At 42.0% G+C, this 18,111-nt stretch overlaps 1 protein-coding gene across 1 annotated transcript in view; it reads left to right on the forward strand.

Moving 5' to 3' along the window:
* Positions 1 to 12,473, forward strand: part of LOC117253938 (neural-cadherin-like) — a 100,597-nt gene extending 88,124 nt beyond the window's left edge. Inside the window, exons 29-33 of the mRNA XM_033621833.2 lie at positions 1,481 to 1,745; positions 2,387 to 2,570; positions 4,347 to 4,594; positions 10,611 to 10,765; positions 11,426 to 12,473. Of these exons, the coding sequence (XP_033477724.1) occupies positions 1,481 to 1,745; positions 2,387 to 2,570; positions 4,347 to 4,594; positions 10,611 to 10,765; positions 11,426 to 11,992 (1,419 nt within the window). The 3' untranslated portion in view covers positions 11,993 to 12,473. The remainder of the gene's footprint in view (positions 1 to 1,480; positions 1,746 to 2,386; positions 2,571 to 4,346; positions 4,595 to 10,610; positions 10,766 to 11,425) is intronic.
* Positions 12,474 to 18,111: the final 5,638 nt, after the last annotated feature.

Here is an 18,111-nt window from a genome sequence, read left to right on the forward strand (position 1 = left end):
GAAGCCCTCTCTGGAGCTGAATTGGTGAGCTGTATAAAACATCTGATGTCTGTCTGTGGCAGCACGCTGAAGCATTTTCAGCATGGTTGTCTCAAAGCTCTTAGAAACACTTGAGCTCAAGCCTGGTGTGTTTGCCGACAACAAGCCCTAATTTAAAGGGCTGTCTCTCTCCCCTTTTTTTCTTAAGGGTAGATATGGGATAGAGTGCACACTGAATAAATAACCACACTTTCACACAAAGGTTACCGAGGGCTAGCCGGGTATAAACAACATGCAGCTCTCCAAGGAGTATGGTGTCTCTGTAAAGAAAACATTCATCTAATGCAGTCTGTGAGGGAGTTTTTTGGGAGCGACTGGCATGCAGTGCTTTCTCAAAGACCAGTGACCCTTAAGAACAGTAAAACTCTAAAATCGTAGTTTCTCCTTTTCTTTTTTTTTCTCTTTTTTTTTTTATTAAATGTGATTTGAGTTTGAAACGTTCTATTCAGACTTGAGAAACACACTTGAACATTTTGTGCTTAATGGTGATTGCATAGATCTCTGGGGGCAGTGCAGAAAGTTTATATAATCAGATTTTTTTCCCGAGTATTGATTGAGTCCTTTGTCCTTTGCTCATTTTTGTTGTGGACTTGAGGGCAGGATGAGGCAGTGGGGAGAGCATAGTCAGCTTTTACCGTGAGTGTGTGTGTCCAGTGGGGGAGACACATTCGAGATGCCCATGCTGAGGGAGCAATAGTTAATGCAGGCCGGGCTGAATGTGAATTATCTTGCCCCACTGTTTCCAATTAAGCTTTGGACATGTACAAGCTGCAGTTATGGGAGCCCCTCATTGGTTGGGTCCATTGTGTTCGCTCATCCTTAACTGCTGAAGATAATTGTTGTTTCTTGTATACCTTCCCTTCGGGATCACTCCCGCTTCTGCCATGCAGCGATGTGTACGGCAGCTCTGCAGAGCATCATGGCTGCAATATTGCTGAATAAATTCTCACCACTGAAATTTTCATGCCATTTTTTTCTGGCAGGTTCGCCACTTAGAGTCTGTTCTTGGTATAGTTTAATATCACAATTCTTGTCTGGCCCAACCTTTGCTGCCTTTTCTTTCACCACGGGAGCTGGCCTACTTCTTATGATGTTGTTATGCTCAAGATCTGTTTTTACCCATCAACACAGCACAATGTGGCAGGAGTCCAGGTCTGTCGGTTTAGAATTTGTGTCACCCCATTTTACATTTTTATTCACACAGCCATTACAAGCCTTGAAATCCTCACTAACACTATTTGTGTTAGTGAGGACGGATGACAAAACAGACCGGCTTGTTTTGCAGAAGTCTTCCATATCTAGGGGAAGAAATATTGATGCCTTAAATCTGGAGCCCATCCATAACACATAAAAACAACTTTATTATTTCTTGCTACTTAGGTTTTCTTGTCTGTGTGACTGCCTGCATTTCAAATCAGCAAAGCTCCACTATGTGTCTCAGGTCATTCAGGGTCTGCTGGCTGTTTTCTACAACCTCGGAGATGGAGACTACAACCTGACCCTGCCCTACCATCACCTCAATGATGGGGAGTGGCATGAAGTGGAGCTGGATCGCTACGGCAGGGAGTTCACCCTGCGACTGGACGGAGGTGGAGGACGACGTGAAGTCACGGCCTCGCCTGGACGAAGTCAAGAGATCATCATTGACCCCTCTGCAGTGATGCTCGGGAACTCTTTTCCCTCGGGACACAACCGGAGCTTCCTCGGTAGATGGCTGCTCATGTGTTTTGATTTGATGAGACAGAATAAGTGTAAATTAAAGATAAACGAGTAAACAGATGAATTAATACCGAGTGAAAAAACCTCCTGATGAGGTAAATGAATCAACAGGTTTGCAAGCACATACTTGGAGGAGTGGACATCACAGTTAACGTGTTTAGCTGTTCAAATTAGCGAACACATGAATAATTCAACGCTTATTTTTACCACCCACTGGTGCTTCTGCATTTCATAACCTGGCCCAAAGGTGTTTGATCCCTTAGTTTCAAGCAGATGAGCAAAAGTGAGTCAGTGGGACTGATCTGTATTTAAATGATGTGTTAGACCTCATACTTCCCACAGAGTGAGCAAACTACCAGCAGAGAAAATATCTTCCAAAAAAAAAAAATAAAAAAAAAAAAAGAAGTCCATGCTGACAGCTTAGCCTCGGGCTGTTTGTGTGTTTGCATGCGTGAGAAGGCGCACATGCGTTGGTCAGCAGGTGTGTCAGCGCATGTGTGTCTGTGTGTTTGAGTTTACACCCCCGCCGTGGTGTAAATGCATGTCCATAAAAGATTTTGCCCGAGGACTTTGTGTCTTTTGACATTGTAAACTTTTTTTTTTTTTTTTCTTTTCCTTCCTCCACCAGGCTGTTTGCGAGATGTGAGGTTTAACGGGCGCTCCATCCCTCTGGGTCGGGAGCAGCCCTCAGAGGGGCTTCAGGTGGTCACTTCGCAGGGCGTCTCAGTCGGCTGCTCTTCAGAAGCCTGCAGGAAACATCACTGCTCCCCTCCCTTGGTCTGCGTGGACCTCTGGAGACATCACGAGTGCAGGTGCTGTAAATAAATACAGAATAAATAACCCAGCGTGTTAATGAGGTCTTACAGTATGCAGGCACGTTCCGCACACATTTGCACGCACACACCCAGAGACAAGGACTGCATACCACAGCCGTGCTTATAATAAAATTAGTAACGCAACACTCAGCCTGCAAATTGTATTAAGGAACAGCACCAAGACCCATGTACTTGCACAGTATAGATTTACTACAGCAGATAGATAGAGGATTATAACCTTTTGAAAAGAAACTTTAAATGTTAAGTAACTTATACACAGTATTAACAGCTGATCACATTAGGTTGAATGCTATTTATTATCATTTGTTAGATATAAACAGGGTCTGGGAATCAGCTTTTGTGTACCAGTTATGTTTATGTACCAGTTTTCAAAGCAACATATGACTAAAAAAGACCCAATTGGTCCCAGTATACAATATTTCAAGGCAAACAGCTTGGAAAATTATGACTCTGTGTTCATCCCAAAGACAGACAACCAAGTCACCATGATTAATAAATGACTATTATGATAATACTGATAATAATACTTCATTTTCTGCTTAAAAATCTTTACAGGAAGAGCAGTAACCTAAAACAACCCAAAAACAACTTTAACAACAACAAATGATTTCATAGTTAGTCCTTTTTCCAGTTATGTTTAATGAGGGGTTTGTAAGCTGTAATTTATGACTTTATTAATGTTTAATATATCATTTATTAATGCTCTGCCTTTTTGATCACTTACAACACATTAATAAGAACAACTTTTGCATTGCCAGAATGTGAAAAAATCCTTTGGGCTGCTTCTCCATCATGACATCAGACTTAGATCCATATATTAACAGTTAATTAACATTTACAACTATGTGCTCAATGGTTAATCCGCTTATTAATGTCTTATTACATATGTGTTACTCACTTTTGCTGATGTTTTATTAGAAAGTGGAAAATCATGAGTATGTTATGCTTATGTACTGGAAATTATAACAGGCAACACTTAAGATATTCTTGCTAATGGCATTTAAATGATCTGTAAAACACTTGTAAACCCTTTATCAGCAATACTAAAATCATTAGTGACAATGTATAAATCCACATGCACATAGAGAAAAAAATCAAATGTACAGTAGTCAAAACAGATAATGTAGTGCTCACTCGCAGATTGTGCATCTATGAGATCAGAGATTCCTGCAGCACACTTCACATCAAAGTGTCCACCAGATGGCAGCTTGGCTGAGTTCAGCGCTGTTACACTGTGTGTCTAATAGTGTGTCGAGCTCAGAAAATAGTGTATAACAGCAGCTGCTGTCACAGTCTCGGCTGCCCCTTTAAACTCTGCAGGACCACCGAATCTCCTGACTGTGATTTCAAGACTTCGAAACAGTGTGGGACTTTTCACTGCAGTTGGATATCCATATTCTGTGATTGCTGCACAGCCTCAGGTTACAAAGCACTGAGAGAAGCAGGGGGCAGGGGTGAATGATATTCAGGGGATGTTTTGTACAAATATACCATGGGACTACTACTACTGCAAAGCCAATCTTAGCTTCTCAGTTTCTTTTCTCATTTGGTTTTTCACGTTACAGTCGACACTCTGTAACCTTCAAAGAGCATATCTTTGAATCTGATATAAGAGGTGTAATTCCTGAGGGATTTATTTTTACACTGTCAGCTTAGGTGTCATAGCTCTGTAGAATTCAGTGCTCCTTTTATCTGACAGCCTCTCAAGTGTCTCTTGTCTTTGCTTTACGCTACTGTCTCTTCTCTTCACAGATGTCCTCCTGGCCACATGACCAAAGAGAGCTCCTTGGGCAAAGTGTGTGTTTACACACTGTGCGCCAGCCGGCCGTGCCGCCACGGCACCTGTGTGGCTCACTCTCCGTCCCGCTACTCGTGCCGCTGCAGCGAGGGCTACCGGGGACGCCACTGCGAGGTGTCGCTTGCCATGTTCCACGAGGACAGCAACAGCCTCAGCCTCAGCTCTATGTTCGCCATCAGCATCTGTGTCATGGCCTTTCTAGGTAGCTATGTCGACTATGTCCTCTTCTACCTGTGGTGACCCGACACTCATGTCATCATCTCCTCTCATGTTTTTTTTTCATGTATTCTATATTTTTATGTCTGCCATTTTCTTTCTTTTTCATCTATAATACATTGATTTTCATCATATATTTTGTTTTTTCCTCATCTTCATGGTATAATTCTTGAATTACGTTTGGTTTTTATCTGTAACATCCTCTGTTTTATTTGTTTTTCACCCCTGTTTGCTTCTGTAAAATCTACATACACATATCTTGTTGCTGTATTGATCTCTTGAGTTGTACCAGGATGTGATTTCTCTATGGGAGGTTGGTGAAAACATGAAACAAAACTGAATGAGAAGCAGGGAGGGAAACATTGTATGACTTAATTTGTGATTCACAGGGAAGCTGTAAAAGTCCCCGGAGAATCGGGGGAGTTTCTTTATGTGTTTTGCTATATTTCTCATCACTTCTGTGTCCCCTGTCTCTTCCAATGTTACGCTCTGACTTCAGAAGTCAATTTCCCTCTCAGCCTTACTTTTTATCTGTCCAACTTATTTTATATCCCACCATCCACTCATTTTATTCCCTTGATGTCTTTTTTTTCTTGCCTTTTCTTCCACATTTCTCTGTACATTTCTGCTTTCCCAGGCCCCCCTAAATGTGTCCATATCGTGCACTTCGGTGCCATGTGCACTGTTTGGAGCTGTAATCAGGCAACACTTGCGTCAGGAAACACTGCCAAAGTAGGGACAGCTTTTTATTGTCTCTGACTTTAATCAGTGTCATTCTTAGGTAACTCGAGGCTATGGGTTAGATATAGGTTACGGTCTGTCTCATTGTTATTACATGGACATACATGGGGCAAAATTCCTGTGCTCAGAAATCTGGCAGCAAGCGGCATGCAATAAAGAAAGAATAGTAAACAGGGTAATCTACAAAAACATTTTGTGCCAAAATACAAAATATAAAAACATTCACATTCACAACAGCAAACAACATGTTTTTGTCCCCTCTAAAAACTTTCAATTTGAAGAAACAATTTTGTGCATTGTGTATTTTAAAATGCGGGCTAGCTGGAGGATAATATGTACCAGCTTGCTATTTACATTCTATGATTAAAAAACACCCACTACTAGCTGGCCACAGAGGACTATGTCTTCAAAATTAAATACGTGGTAATGTGGTTTTGAGGTCTGGTCAGACGTTTAATGTTTGTTGAGGTATTTGGGGGAAAGAAAGGAAATTATTATTTATGACATGGCTTGTGACTAAATGTAAAACTAACCACAGTCTCACAACACATTCCCAGCTATAGCACAGTAGGCACAACACAGAGTGAAGTGGAGGGGGTGTAAATGTGGCCTTTGATTGACACATTGACAAGTGCACATTATAAATAACAAATGCTCTAACCAGTGAAAATATAAAAAGTAAAGCCTGGGTATGGCTGAGTAACAGGTATGTGTATGAAAACATCCGATTTTCCATGTGTTTATTAAATCAAGAAAATTAAAGAGCAAATTTATTTATTTACTTGAGCTTTATACATTGTGTCGTGGCCAAAAAAAGCTGGCATTAAACAATATAAACAGCGATAAATAAAAGAAAACAAAAACACCAGAGTAAGGTAGCTATATTAATATAAGGTTCAGTTCACAATATGTTATCATTGTGCAGACAAATTAAAGTGCGAGGGTGTTTAAAAGGAATTTTTTTTATGAAATATGTCAAAGTTAAAGCCGAATCGGCAATCCTTGGGTGTGGGAGTTTGAGGGCCTTCACTTAAAAAAGCCTCCCTTTGAACACTTTGACTTACAGGATGATCTAAGGCTGCTTTCTGACATATTAGAGGTCATAAGTTCAGAAATGTATACCAGAGCCCGATGACTGACTGCTTTATAGGTGAGGAGTAGAATCTTAAAATCAATAAGTATAAGCTAAGGGGTTATGTGTTCTTAACATTGTGCCCGTCGAGCACATCACTGCTGAATTATGAAGTTTTGAGTGATGTCTGAGTACATAGTGTTTTTTAGGTAAGAAGGTGAATTCATGGATGACCTCTTCCAGGTGTGTAGTACTTAAAATATAAATTTGGATATATTTATTAGTTAAAGAAAGAATGTCTAAACTGCTTTATTTTTCTTTGCACCAAATGTAATTCAATTTAGGGGTCTAAAAGTAGAGTAAGTAGTAGTAGTAAGACCAGCTGGACTGTTCGATTTCTGGGGCAGGTACAATTGTTTATCTGTTTAAAAATATAACAAATAGATCTTTTTACATTACGTTGTCCAAGTGGAAGCATATACAAACTGAAAAAACAGAGAGACTAACATTGAACCCTGAGGAACGACACAAATTGATAATAACACAAACAAATACAAATGTCAATTGTAAGTGAAATAACGTGTTTTAATGGTAAGGCATGACTAAGGATACAACTAACCACCTTTTTTTTTTTTTTTTTTATTAATGATGAATCTTGCATTTATTATCTCAATTAATCAATTGCAGTAATCTTTAAAATGCCAGTCAAAATGTTCCAGAGCCTTAGGTGACGTCCTTTAAGTATTTGTTTGTTGTGGGTTTTTTTCCAGATCAATCATCCCAAACATAAATATATGCAATTTACAATGTTGAAAAACTGATATGAAGCAGTGCATTTCCAATGTTTGCTTGTTAAGTGACTGAAATGATTAATCAGTTGTCAAAATAGTTGCTGATTAATTTTCTCTTGATGAACTAATCAATTAATCAGCTCATGTCTCAGCTCTAGACTCAATTGAGTTAAGTGCTGAAGACACTGGCCCACTTGTGTTAACAGGCTGATAAAATTGCACAGATGACTGTGTCATAAGCTTTGGTAAGATCTAATAGGAGCAAGATTCAATATTTGCCGCCAGAAGGGCCTTTTTAAATGTATATGCATTGATATCTCTACAGAAAAGATAAACCGTCCCTTTAATTCGTTTTTAAGGCTGAGCACAGGGACGAGCTAATTGTGTTCGTTTTGGGCATTATAGGAAAGGAAATGTAATTTTTTCTGGTCCTCACAAAGATAGAAGGACCGCCGTGTGTGTGTATGTGTGTGAGTGGCTTGCATGTTGTTGCACTCACCACCCTCTGTAGGGCCACATTGCTGTTTATGAGTCTTTCTGTCAGAGACAGGCTTATAAAACGCTTGGGCGATTCAATACACTGTCCCTGCCTCTATAACTGACTCAACGTTCCCTCCAGGGCATGTGGCTAGTATTGGTACATCAGTTATTCTGACACTTGAGAGTGAAACACATAAAGCGGTCTTCAATATTTGATAATGAATTCAAAGATGATAAAGTATAACCTTGGCATTGTTCATGAAAATTCATGTGTTGCGTGCATGCTAACTAAAGAAAGGTGCAGTCCATTTGAAGTGACTTGCCTGCTGTCGCCAGTGAGGCATTTATATTCAAGGCTCAAACTTTTCACCTCACCAAGAATCACCGTCTGTTTGGTAATGTAATTCAAATTGGAAAGAGTTGTCTTTGATGACTGTTATTACATTTTCACACTTGGAAAAAAGAAGTGAATAATATGAGCTAAACAATTCCTTCTGCAAAGCTGAAAGCAAAAAAAAAAAAAAAAGTTTCACCTCATGATCAGCAGTGTTGAATATAGAAATAAGATTAATCCAGTGGTTTAATGAACAGCTGATTATACAGTATGTAGTTGTTTAATGATGACCCTCATCACCACAGGAACCACTACCATAAATACACTCTCACACTCACTGCACTGAGTGAGACTGCTAGCTGGGTGCTAAATTAAAAGGGGACTCCTCTTCTGCCTCAGCGTGCATTAAAAGTTAAAATGATCATCCATTATTAAGTTTTACATAAGCCATCACAGACCGACCAAAATGTGAGCTGAGCGTGTGCTATCGACAGAGCCAGATGAGCTCAGGTCTGACCAAGCCTCAATAGTCCAGCATCAAATCTGACATTCTGGTGTTGGAGGAACGGAAGAAATTAGCTGCCCATATGGGCTCCGGATGCCAAGCGATCATGTAAAGTGCCTGTACTTTTCATCCCCTGAAAGATTTATAAATAAATTATTTTCTCATCTCTCATCTGTCTCATTTCCTTCTGCTCATTTCCTTCAGTTTTCTCTCCCCCCAACCCTCATCCTCCCATTGATGTTTCGTGTACCTCGCAGCTCATTTTTCTCCTCATTAACCTCAGACTGGAGCTGCACTGAAAGGGTTAAGTGTTTTGATCAAGCTTTGTTGTAGTTGTTTACTCGACACTCATTCATAATGCACAGTCCGGTCCAGTCTAACATCATAATACTCTGCTCATAGTAACGGTTAGAGGGCAGTGAGGCAGCAGCATTATGGATTGATGAATGACTGCGATGTTTGTTCTCCACCCTGAAGTGATATTGATCTCACTGGAATGTTGCTGCACACACACGCACGCACAACTGTGGGCAGCAGTGGCTGCAGGCACAGGGGCAACTAGTGTGTGTGTGTGTGTGTGTGTGTGTGAGTGGGTGTGTGTTTACCTGTGCCTAATTGTGTATATGTGAAAGCCTCTACGTGCTGTGTATTGAACTCCCTCCCCATAGAGGCATGTAGAATATTAGCTCAGGTGGTGTTTAGGGTTGAGGAGAGTGCAGGCCTGCAGGCAGCACCTTGGAGCAGGTAATTCTGGGGCTGAGACGGAGGGCCGGCGTCTGGTTGGCACCAGGCCTCATCGAGATTCTGATGTTTTCCGCGAGGGCGCTCTGACCCAGCAGTGAAGGAGTCGGGTCAACTGATCAATACAGCTCACCCTCCACCCCATACTGAGGATGGCCAGCTGAGGAGCAAGGGAGGGGAAGCTTACAATCTCACTTCTTCTTTAATAGAGCAGTGTAGATGACTGTAGCAGCCGAGGTGATGTTCCAGGCAGTGAATAAACAGAGATGATGATTTTTAATTGAGATAACTTTTTTTTGAGCAGAGATTAGCTCTCAGGGAGTTGTTTTTCTTTCTTTGTTTATGAATACCTGCCTGTTAGTGTGACCCCAAAGAGCCGTTGGTGCATTCTTCTCTTTCAAAGCAATTACTTTAAAAATCCAGACTAATGTGATTACCTTGCATTTCTCAGAAGATTTCCAATTAAACTGATACTTAGCACGCACCATATAAACCATTCTAGTTGAAATGGATCCCATCTAGTGTGAGAGATAAAAGCCGAGGCCAGACGGAGGCCAGAGAGGGACTGGAAAACAGGAACCGTGAGAGACTTAATGAGTGGGGAAGAGGAAAGACCGAGGGAAACTCTGATACAGAGAGACAAATAAAGGAATGAGGGAGATAAAAAAAAGAGAGTGTGAACTAGTAAAAAACAGATAGCACGGAGGGGGGGAAGAGAAAGAGGGATGGCAGATGGGAGAAAAATATTGGTTGAGATTAATGGACTTTAAAGGTCAGTCCAGTATGTTGTATAATTCAGCACACAATAGCTGTGATTGATGTGCGTGCTTTAGGACCTTTTCTGAACGGCTTCTGCAGCATTCCTCTCCACGTTCAGCACAGCCACCGAGGCTTTGAGTTTTAAGCTGGGAGGAGTACAAATTCAGTTAATAGGTTTCCAAGGAACTGCAGTCTTTGATAAGACAGGAAACAGAGATGCAACATCAATGGGAGTGGGTGGAAAGGTGGTGCCTCTGCTTCAATGTATGTTCCATTAGTATGTCTTGACTGTACAGTCAGTGCAGCTAATAGGTCTTACAGGGCGAATTAATGTGATGGAAAATCCATTTAGTCTGCATTACCTATTTATTTAGAAGGATGTAGGGTGTTATTTTACATTTGTTGGAAAAATATTCACATATGCCAGTGCCAAGTATTGCCAGTGTTTGTATCATCACTTTCTGCTCACGTTGTCAATTTCATTTACACCCAAAGATGTGTTTTTCCTGCTCAGCATCCCCTTTTAATTATGTCTGTGTGTGCTCCGGCTGCGTTAACCTGCTCTCTGGCACCCCTCAGTGTTGATGCTGGGCCTGTTCCTCTACTCCTGCTGGAGGAGACACAAGGGCCTGAAGGAGGGCGTGTACCATGTGTCCGCGCACCACGGCGAGTGGGAGGACATCCGAGAAAATGTGCTCAACTACGACGAGGAGGGCGGAGGGGAGCAGGACCAGGTAAACACATAGGCACGCTGGTATTTACTAGACAGCCTGGGAGAGTAAACACAGCACTAAACACACACACTGCACTGCTTTAAGTTCTCATTTCCATTTTGATGTGTTTTTAAATGCCATCATACTATATTTCAGGGCTGTTTTAAAAGGATGCAAGAATACAAATCAGAGAGGACAGAAGCTAAACTAGCAAACAGGGACATGTATTAGGGACTGGTGTTTGTTGGTGCCCTGAATTGAAAACCAAATATCAGCTCCCTGGAGATCTGGGAATGCGAGTCAATTAGCTGAAATTAAGCAAGTAGACACCAATAGCTGTTAATGCCTTTGTTTTAATAGTGCTGGTAATAGCAGTTTTCACCCACTCTGCAATCAGATAATTAATTACTTGCCTAATCAATGGTGCTGTTGATGCCAACATCTCTTCCTACATGGTGGATCTTCGTCTTAGACTGAGGAGCAGGTTCATTTGCACACAGAGGCATTAACTTAGTTACACTGTTCTGAGCACAGATTGGTGTCATGTGGCAATGTTGTTTTTCCATTATCTCGTAAATTCCAAAAAAAAAAAAAAAGATTACACAGGGGAAAATAAATGTCTCTTTTTCCTTTCTTCTGTCCTTCCTTCAATCCCTGCTTCTCTCTCTGCTGGTCTCTCAGAATGCCTTTAACATGGTGGAGCTGCAGCGCTCCCTCCAGCCCAGCCCGGCACAGTCCCTGCGGTACAGCTACCCACAAAGCATCATCTCCTACCCGCAGACCAAGCTTCCCCAGGACAACAACAAGAAAGGGGTGTCTAATGGGAATGGCAACGCAGCTATAGCCCTGCGTCTGGCCATCCCCCCGTCAGAAACAGAAACCCTGCCGTCCCCTCTGACCTTCCGCCGCTCCCAGAAAACCCTCTCCTTCTCCAGCCAGGACTTGGCCCGCTACCTGTGTGAGGTCATCAGGGACATGGAGCACCCGGGGGAGCTCGGCACCATGACCACACCGCGCCGTCCCTCCGGGAAGGAGCGCGGCCTGGCGGCGGTGCGCTCCCTCAGCTCCCTCAGTGCATCTCAGGGTTCAGAGGTCAGGCTTCAGGCGGCTCAGAGCACCCGGCTGGACAGGTTCAAAACCCTCCGAGCCGTGGTAAGCGATTTGAGAGGAGACTCGAAAACTCCAGAGGGCCAGAAAGACAAACTGAAGGAGAGCAGAGGGCAGCTGAACTGTGAGAAGAGCGGGTGAGGCTGCACTCGGAGAAACAGAACTGAAGGTTGCAGAAAAAGCAACACTACTCAGAAGGCGTTGGTGGAATTCCAAAGGGAGATAATTAAATGTGAAATACTCTGAGGCTGGGAGGTTGCCCAGGGTCTATGTGAAGTCTGCTATAAATGTACTGTATTGATGAAACTTTGAACATTTAAGTTCTTTGATATAAAAGATGTTTACCAATGAATGATCAGATGTGATGTATTGTTTACTTGGCATTGCACTGTACAGTATTTACTCCACAGAAAGCACTTTTCGGAAGCGCCCTGTGTCAAAGCTATTCATGTCATCAAACTCATAACGAGTAATGTCTGCGAGTAAAACGGCAAATGAGTTTCCTGTGAGAGAGCTGGAATCTTGTTGCCGTTAATGACTCATGAAATCGTTTATGTGACAAAAATGATTTGGTTTCATTTGTATTATCTTATTCCTTTTAAATAAATAATTATCTTTGATAATATTTCGAGCTTGATCTTGTTCAAACACCAGTTCACATTAGCGTTCGTCCAGTCTCTCGTTTTTGAAGTTCCAGCCAACTTTTATCATCAAATGTTGATCAGGCTGTTTTTTTCTCGTTTTTTCTCCTTGTGAAAAAGCTCAGCAGACACAAAGCAGAGTAAGATGTCTGTCTTATTACCTACACATGAATAATCCCTCTTTGTATCTGCTTTCCTTTATTCCTGCTGATTAGGACGACTAGAAATAGAACGGAACAGTTCTTCTCGTCTTGCCAACTATTACCAGCAACAAGAGCCTCTGATGAGCAGAGCAAAGTCAATTTCAGGATGAATCATTCATGTCCAGAGCCTGTAGCCCTCTGACCTGAGCTTCTGGGAGTGTGAACTCTAAAGCATGGGGGTCCCAGCAGGTTGCCCTACACCGTACTTAATTAGCCGGCATTACTGGAGTTAAACAGCTGTGACACTGGAGCGAGCCGCTGGGGAAGCACTCAGAGCTGCTGATGGCCTTGATGTCTGTATCTGGTCCATCCACACACCTACATAATGCATCATAATAGATATGCAAGCAACGGAGATGGTTTCAACTCCCTGTAGGTTTTTAAGGAGCTTCACATTATCCATTTTGTATTCATGAGTCTACATTTGAAGCACCGGATCTCGCTGTGTGAGCTCAAAGATCATTACATCCATACCATATCTGCTTCTCTATATGGTTATTAATATTGGTACTAAATTATCTGTGTTTGATTCAGCCTTGTTCAGTCATTGGCTCTGAGATAAATGTGTTGCATGAAGGCACACTGCCACCTATTGGCGTGCAGCTGGCACTACATTTGATCCAAACTGGAGCTCATTACTTCAAATTTACAGTTTCTCTCTGCAGCACACAGAGGTGGGATTTCCCAATGCGGGATCTAAGGATCCTTGAACAAGTTCATGGTTGTTTCCGGCATCATGAATTACAATCTAGCTCTGATGCTATTACATTTATTAAAAGATGCCCAAGTGCTGTATGCATGATGAGCGTAAATTTGAAATTCAAATTTTACTTACTGCAGTATTTCCATCTACAGTGTAAACAGTTACATAATGGTGTCTGAATTTAAATTAAAAACTAAACTGTAAATGGGGCTCGGTGCTGCAATGCATGTCTGTTTCCAGATGTTTGGATTAATGCTGAGATTCAAGACCCTGAACCTGTCACTGCTCAGTAGCCAACAGATCATGGGTACACTGGGCAGCTTCCAGGTGTGACTGTGAGCAGAATGTTCTTAAAGCAGAAGAGCATTGCGGCAAAAGTACCCTGAATGAATAGGATAAGGTGAGAAACAACATCCCACCATTATTTATTAATTTAAATAGATGTAATTTACCTTTCAGCCATTAGAGGACACTGTACGTCCATAAGCAACAGCAGCAGCAGCATGATGGAGGTGCAACAGCACCTGAGGGACATGTACAAGCTGAATAAATGAACAGAGAAACATCACTGAATGGTTTGATTAGTCCAAAATCAATGTGATACATATGCTCTATCTTTCACAGTCACCAGATCTCAACCCAGCTGAGCACCTGTGGGAGATTATGGACCAACATGTTGGACAGAGCTCTTCATTACAGCACCATCAGAATACCATAAGTGGAAGAAGCGCCGTACAAGTACCTCAGTGGGAAAATAAAGTGTTGCATTTATCGCCACCAAAGTATTATGATTAAAGTGTGCTGAAATAATAAAAAGTACTCAATACAAAAAAAAAAGTTCCCTAGTTTTACCTACATTTATAGAGTCACATTCGCCAGAAAAATGAATGGCACTGGGGCGCAGAGTAGCTGACCAGGTAATGCATGCAGCAGCTGCAAGTGTAAATCCCACTTATGGCCCTTTGCTGCTTGTCTTTCTTTCTCTCTCCCCTTTCATGCTACCACTGTCCTATCAAATAAAGCCAAAAAGCCCCCCAAAAAAATCTTACATAAAAAAATGTTGGCACTGTTCATTGCCTGTAAATGAGAATATAATATATTTGCATGTTATTATGTTTAAGGTTTAAAAATGCAGTGGTTACATTTAGGCACAAAAAACACTTTGTCATGATAAGGAAAAGACAGTATTTTGGTGTTAAATACCCTGTTTGGGAGCACAAGCTCCGCTGGAAATGCAGTGATGTCTTTTTTAAAAAAAAACAACCACATTTCATGGCACTAGCCCCACTGGAACAACAGTGACGGGTGCTGAAAACACCCATGTTTGGGGGCTGAAGAGCCGCAGGGAACACAGCAATGGTTTGCTTAAGAAAAGCCCATGTTGGGGGCTGAAAACCAGCAATGGGTCCCTAAAAATGCCCACGTTGCGACTAAAAAACTGCTGGAAAAACTGCAATGGGTCAAAAAAACAACAACACACATCTGAGGGCCAAAATCTGCAGGAAACACAGAGACAAGTTCCTAAAAAATCCCAACAGTTGGGAGCTGAAAAGCTGCTATAAAAACAACCACGGGTTGCTACAAAACACCCACATTTGGTGCCTAAAAAGTTGCTAAAAACACAGCAATGACTTTTAAATTACAACTGGTTTTGCTGTTTGTCGTCTCAATCAGTGGTCTGCAGCCTGGCAGGTGTCTTACCTAGTTGACACGCCATCCATCATCCCCTCCAACTCCTAATGACAGAGTCGGTTTAAATCCTAAGTCACTTTAGAAGAGTTAATATGATACATATAAAATGTGCAAATGTCACGTACTTGTGTGGTTTGCAGAAAATGCCTACATTTTCCTCTGGTGACTGAGCTGAGAGCTGGTTCATTTAGTTCAGTGGCTCCCAAACTAAGAGTGAGGCCCCTCCAAAGGGTCACAAGATAAATCTGAGGATCTTGAGATGATTAATGAGGAAGGAAACAAGAGAAAACAAAATTTTGCTACAGAGTTGTTCTCATTTTGGGGTTTTCTATAGTTTTGCTTTTTGTGAAGTATTGGATATTTCCATCTTTGTATCTTTAACAGTTATTCATGTTAAGACAGTTGTTTTTTGGAGCCAAACGCAGACACGGTCACCACAAGTAGTTGCACAAAGTAATGGGATTTATTGGGAAAAACAAGGGAAGGGGGCACTGGAGAAAGCAGGGGACAGACAAGCAGATGAGCTGTTTAGAGTGTATAGAATTGAATTTCCCCTCAGGGGGATTAATAAAGTATATAAAATTTAAAAAAAAAAAAAAAAAATTATAGTTGAGTGGAGGAGTGAGCAGCAGCGGTGTCTGGGCTGGTTGTGGAGATCTCGGCACTGGAAATCTGAGGCACAGGAGAAGAGACGTAAGATCAAGAAGCACAAGGGGAAAAGACTGGAATCTCTCATTAACAGAGTATACTGAGCGGGTGGAAGTGTACCACATAGCTGGTAGATCAATCTGGCACTGCATAGCTGGAGAGCTGGCTTCTTAAACTGAGAGTCGATGAGGCAATTGCACACAGCTGTTGAGGGCCACCAGGTGCCTGATGAAGATGCCGCGCCCACAACACACACACACACACACAGGGGAGGAGGAGACACAGGGGAAACAGGGAGAGCACAGGAAAACAACAGGGGTCACAGTCTATGCTCTTTGGTTGAACTGCTAACAACTCATAGACATCTGAAACATGACAAGGGCCCCTTTACAAGCTTATCATAGGGTTTTCTATGTAACATCATATTAACTAGTAAAAATTAAGTGGTTACTATAGCTTTAAGATAAGTGGAGTGAAATGTATTTTCCTCTGAAAAGGGTAAAAAATAACGGAAATGCAACCAGAAAAGAACAATTATCTTAAATATGTTCTCAAAAATAAGTGTTTTAGTAAATGTACATTGTTACTTGCCACCACATGAGGGCACATGTTGTTCATTGTTACAGTAGAGGTCAGGGACTTGGAATCTCTTTATATGCCATTAAACACAGAAGCCACTGTGGAGGCTCATGATGAACGAACACCTTACCAAGACACTGTGTTGGTTCCTGTCACCCTTTACATGCAATGCAGTACATCAGATTTTATATATATATATATCTACTCCGACAAACCTTAAACCCTAAAATGAGCAAAGTCTTCTCATCAAGTTAGTGATCTTTAGATGACAGTTCTTAAAGAATGGCCACAGTATGAGGCAGTATTTACTTGGGGTCTATGAGGATGGATGATAGACTGCCTGTGTACCTTCTTGCACTACAGGATACATTTCTGATGAGATCTCAGCACAGAGGGCAGGGGGGTTGGGGGGGGGGCTGGAGACTGGAGGAGGAGCAACACAGGAGCAGAGTGTTTGATGTGACAGCTGGAGATTGTAAGAATGAGGGGTGACACAGAGCTCCAGCTCCCTCAGCCTCGGCCGGTCATCCAGTCAGACTGTCAGTCAGTCAGTCTCTGAGATTCCAGCTCTGTTTACTCTTGTGTTATTAACGTGTGTGTATCAGTGTGTGTGTGTGTGTGTGTGTGTGTGTGTGTGTGTGTGTCCGTGTTTATCCTCAGGCAATAGATCTGGGAGAAGTGACAGTGTGGCGTGGCCCTCTGTCAGTCGCCCAGTAAAGTGGCATGCGTGTCAGCTCTCCTGACAGACGCTCTCATCCTGCTGGCCAACGATGGCGGCTGCAAATGTGGGACATGTCTTGTGACAGAGCGACACAGCCTACACGACAACTCGGTGTGCAGACAGGACACGAGCAGTCAAGTTTGATGTGAGGGGGGTCACCGCTGAGGGCCCGGGCTCTCAGAGGGTGAGTGAAAGCTGCAGTGATCCCTGCACAGCTGGAGACGCAGCGACTACGCTACACCTCACTTACAGTCTTTTGTTCCTAAATGCATGTAAGAGAAACCTGTTTTTGTGTCAGAGACGCGCTGACGTGGTTCTCAAAATGTGCCACGTGTGGCATGTTAACATCAATAAATCATTACCAAACTCACTTTGGGACATTGTTAACAAATAAGGCAGTCACTGAGAAGATGAGCAGCCTCTTCAGCCTCTGGACTGCTGAGTCTTGGATTGCTTTATGGCACAAGATTTAGTGGTTTATGGTACTCAACAGAAGAAAGGCCCCTGTGCTTTGGTGCAATGAGAGTCCAATAAAGCATCACAGATTCTCACAATGGCAGATGACAGATGTCTGAGAAATGAAAAATAAATTCCGACGTCTTTAAAAAAGGAAGCAGAAGTGTTTGTGTAGTCATTATTTTTGGATGGACTAGCACTAACAAGAAAGAAGGCACTCATTCTCTTGAAAAACACAACAGATGATACAGTGAAAGGGGTGGAGATAACTTTTTAATGATGAATAAGAACAGCTGAGATCATTTATAAAGTTTAGATCAACATTTTTCCCTCAATATGGACAACGGGGGAGAGGTTACAATAGGGGAAAAGGGGTTTTTTTTTGCTATTTGCTTCAGGGAGGAAAGTCTAACTTTTTATGATGATTATTATTATTATTTGACAGAGTGTATAAAGTTCTTTTTGTTTTCTATTATCCCAAATTTATATTTCCACAGTCCCTTGCTGAGTTAAGAAAAAAAAAGGAATCAAATAGTCACAGTTGATGGTTTTAATGTGCACAGTGGTTCACAAAGGTGCACCTAGCTCCAGTCCTATTTCAGGATTTATCTTTTTCC

The sequence above is a fragment of the Epinephelus lanceolatus genome, chromosome 5 (assembly GCF_041903045.1).
Source record: "Epinephelus lanceolatus isolate andai-2023 chromosome 5, ASM4190304v1, whole genome shotgun sequence".
In the NCBI taxonomy this organism is placed as follows: Eukaryota; Metazoa; Chordata; class Actinopteri; order Perciformes; family Serranidae; genus Epinephelus; species Epinephelus lanceolatus.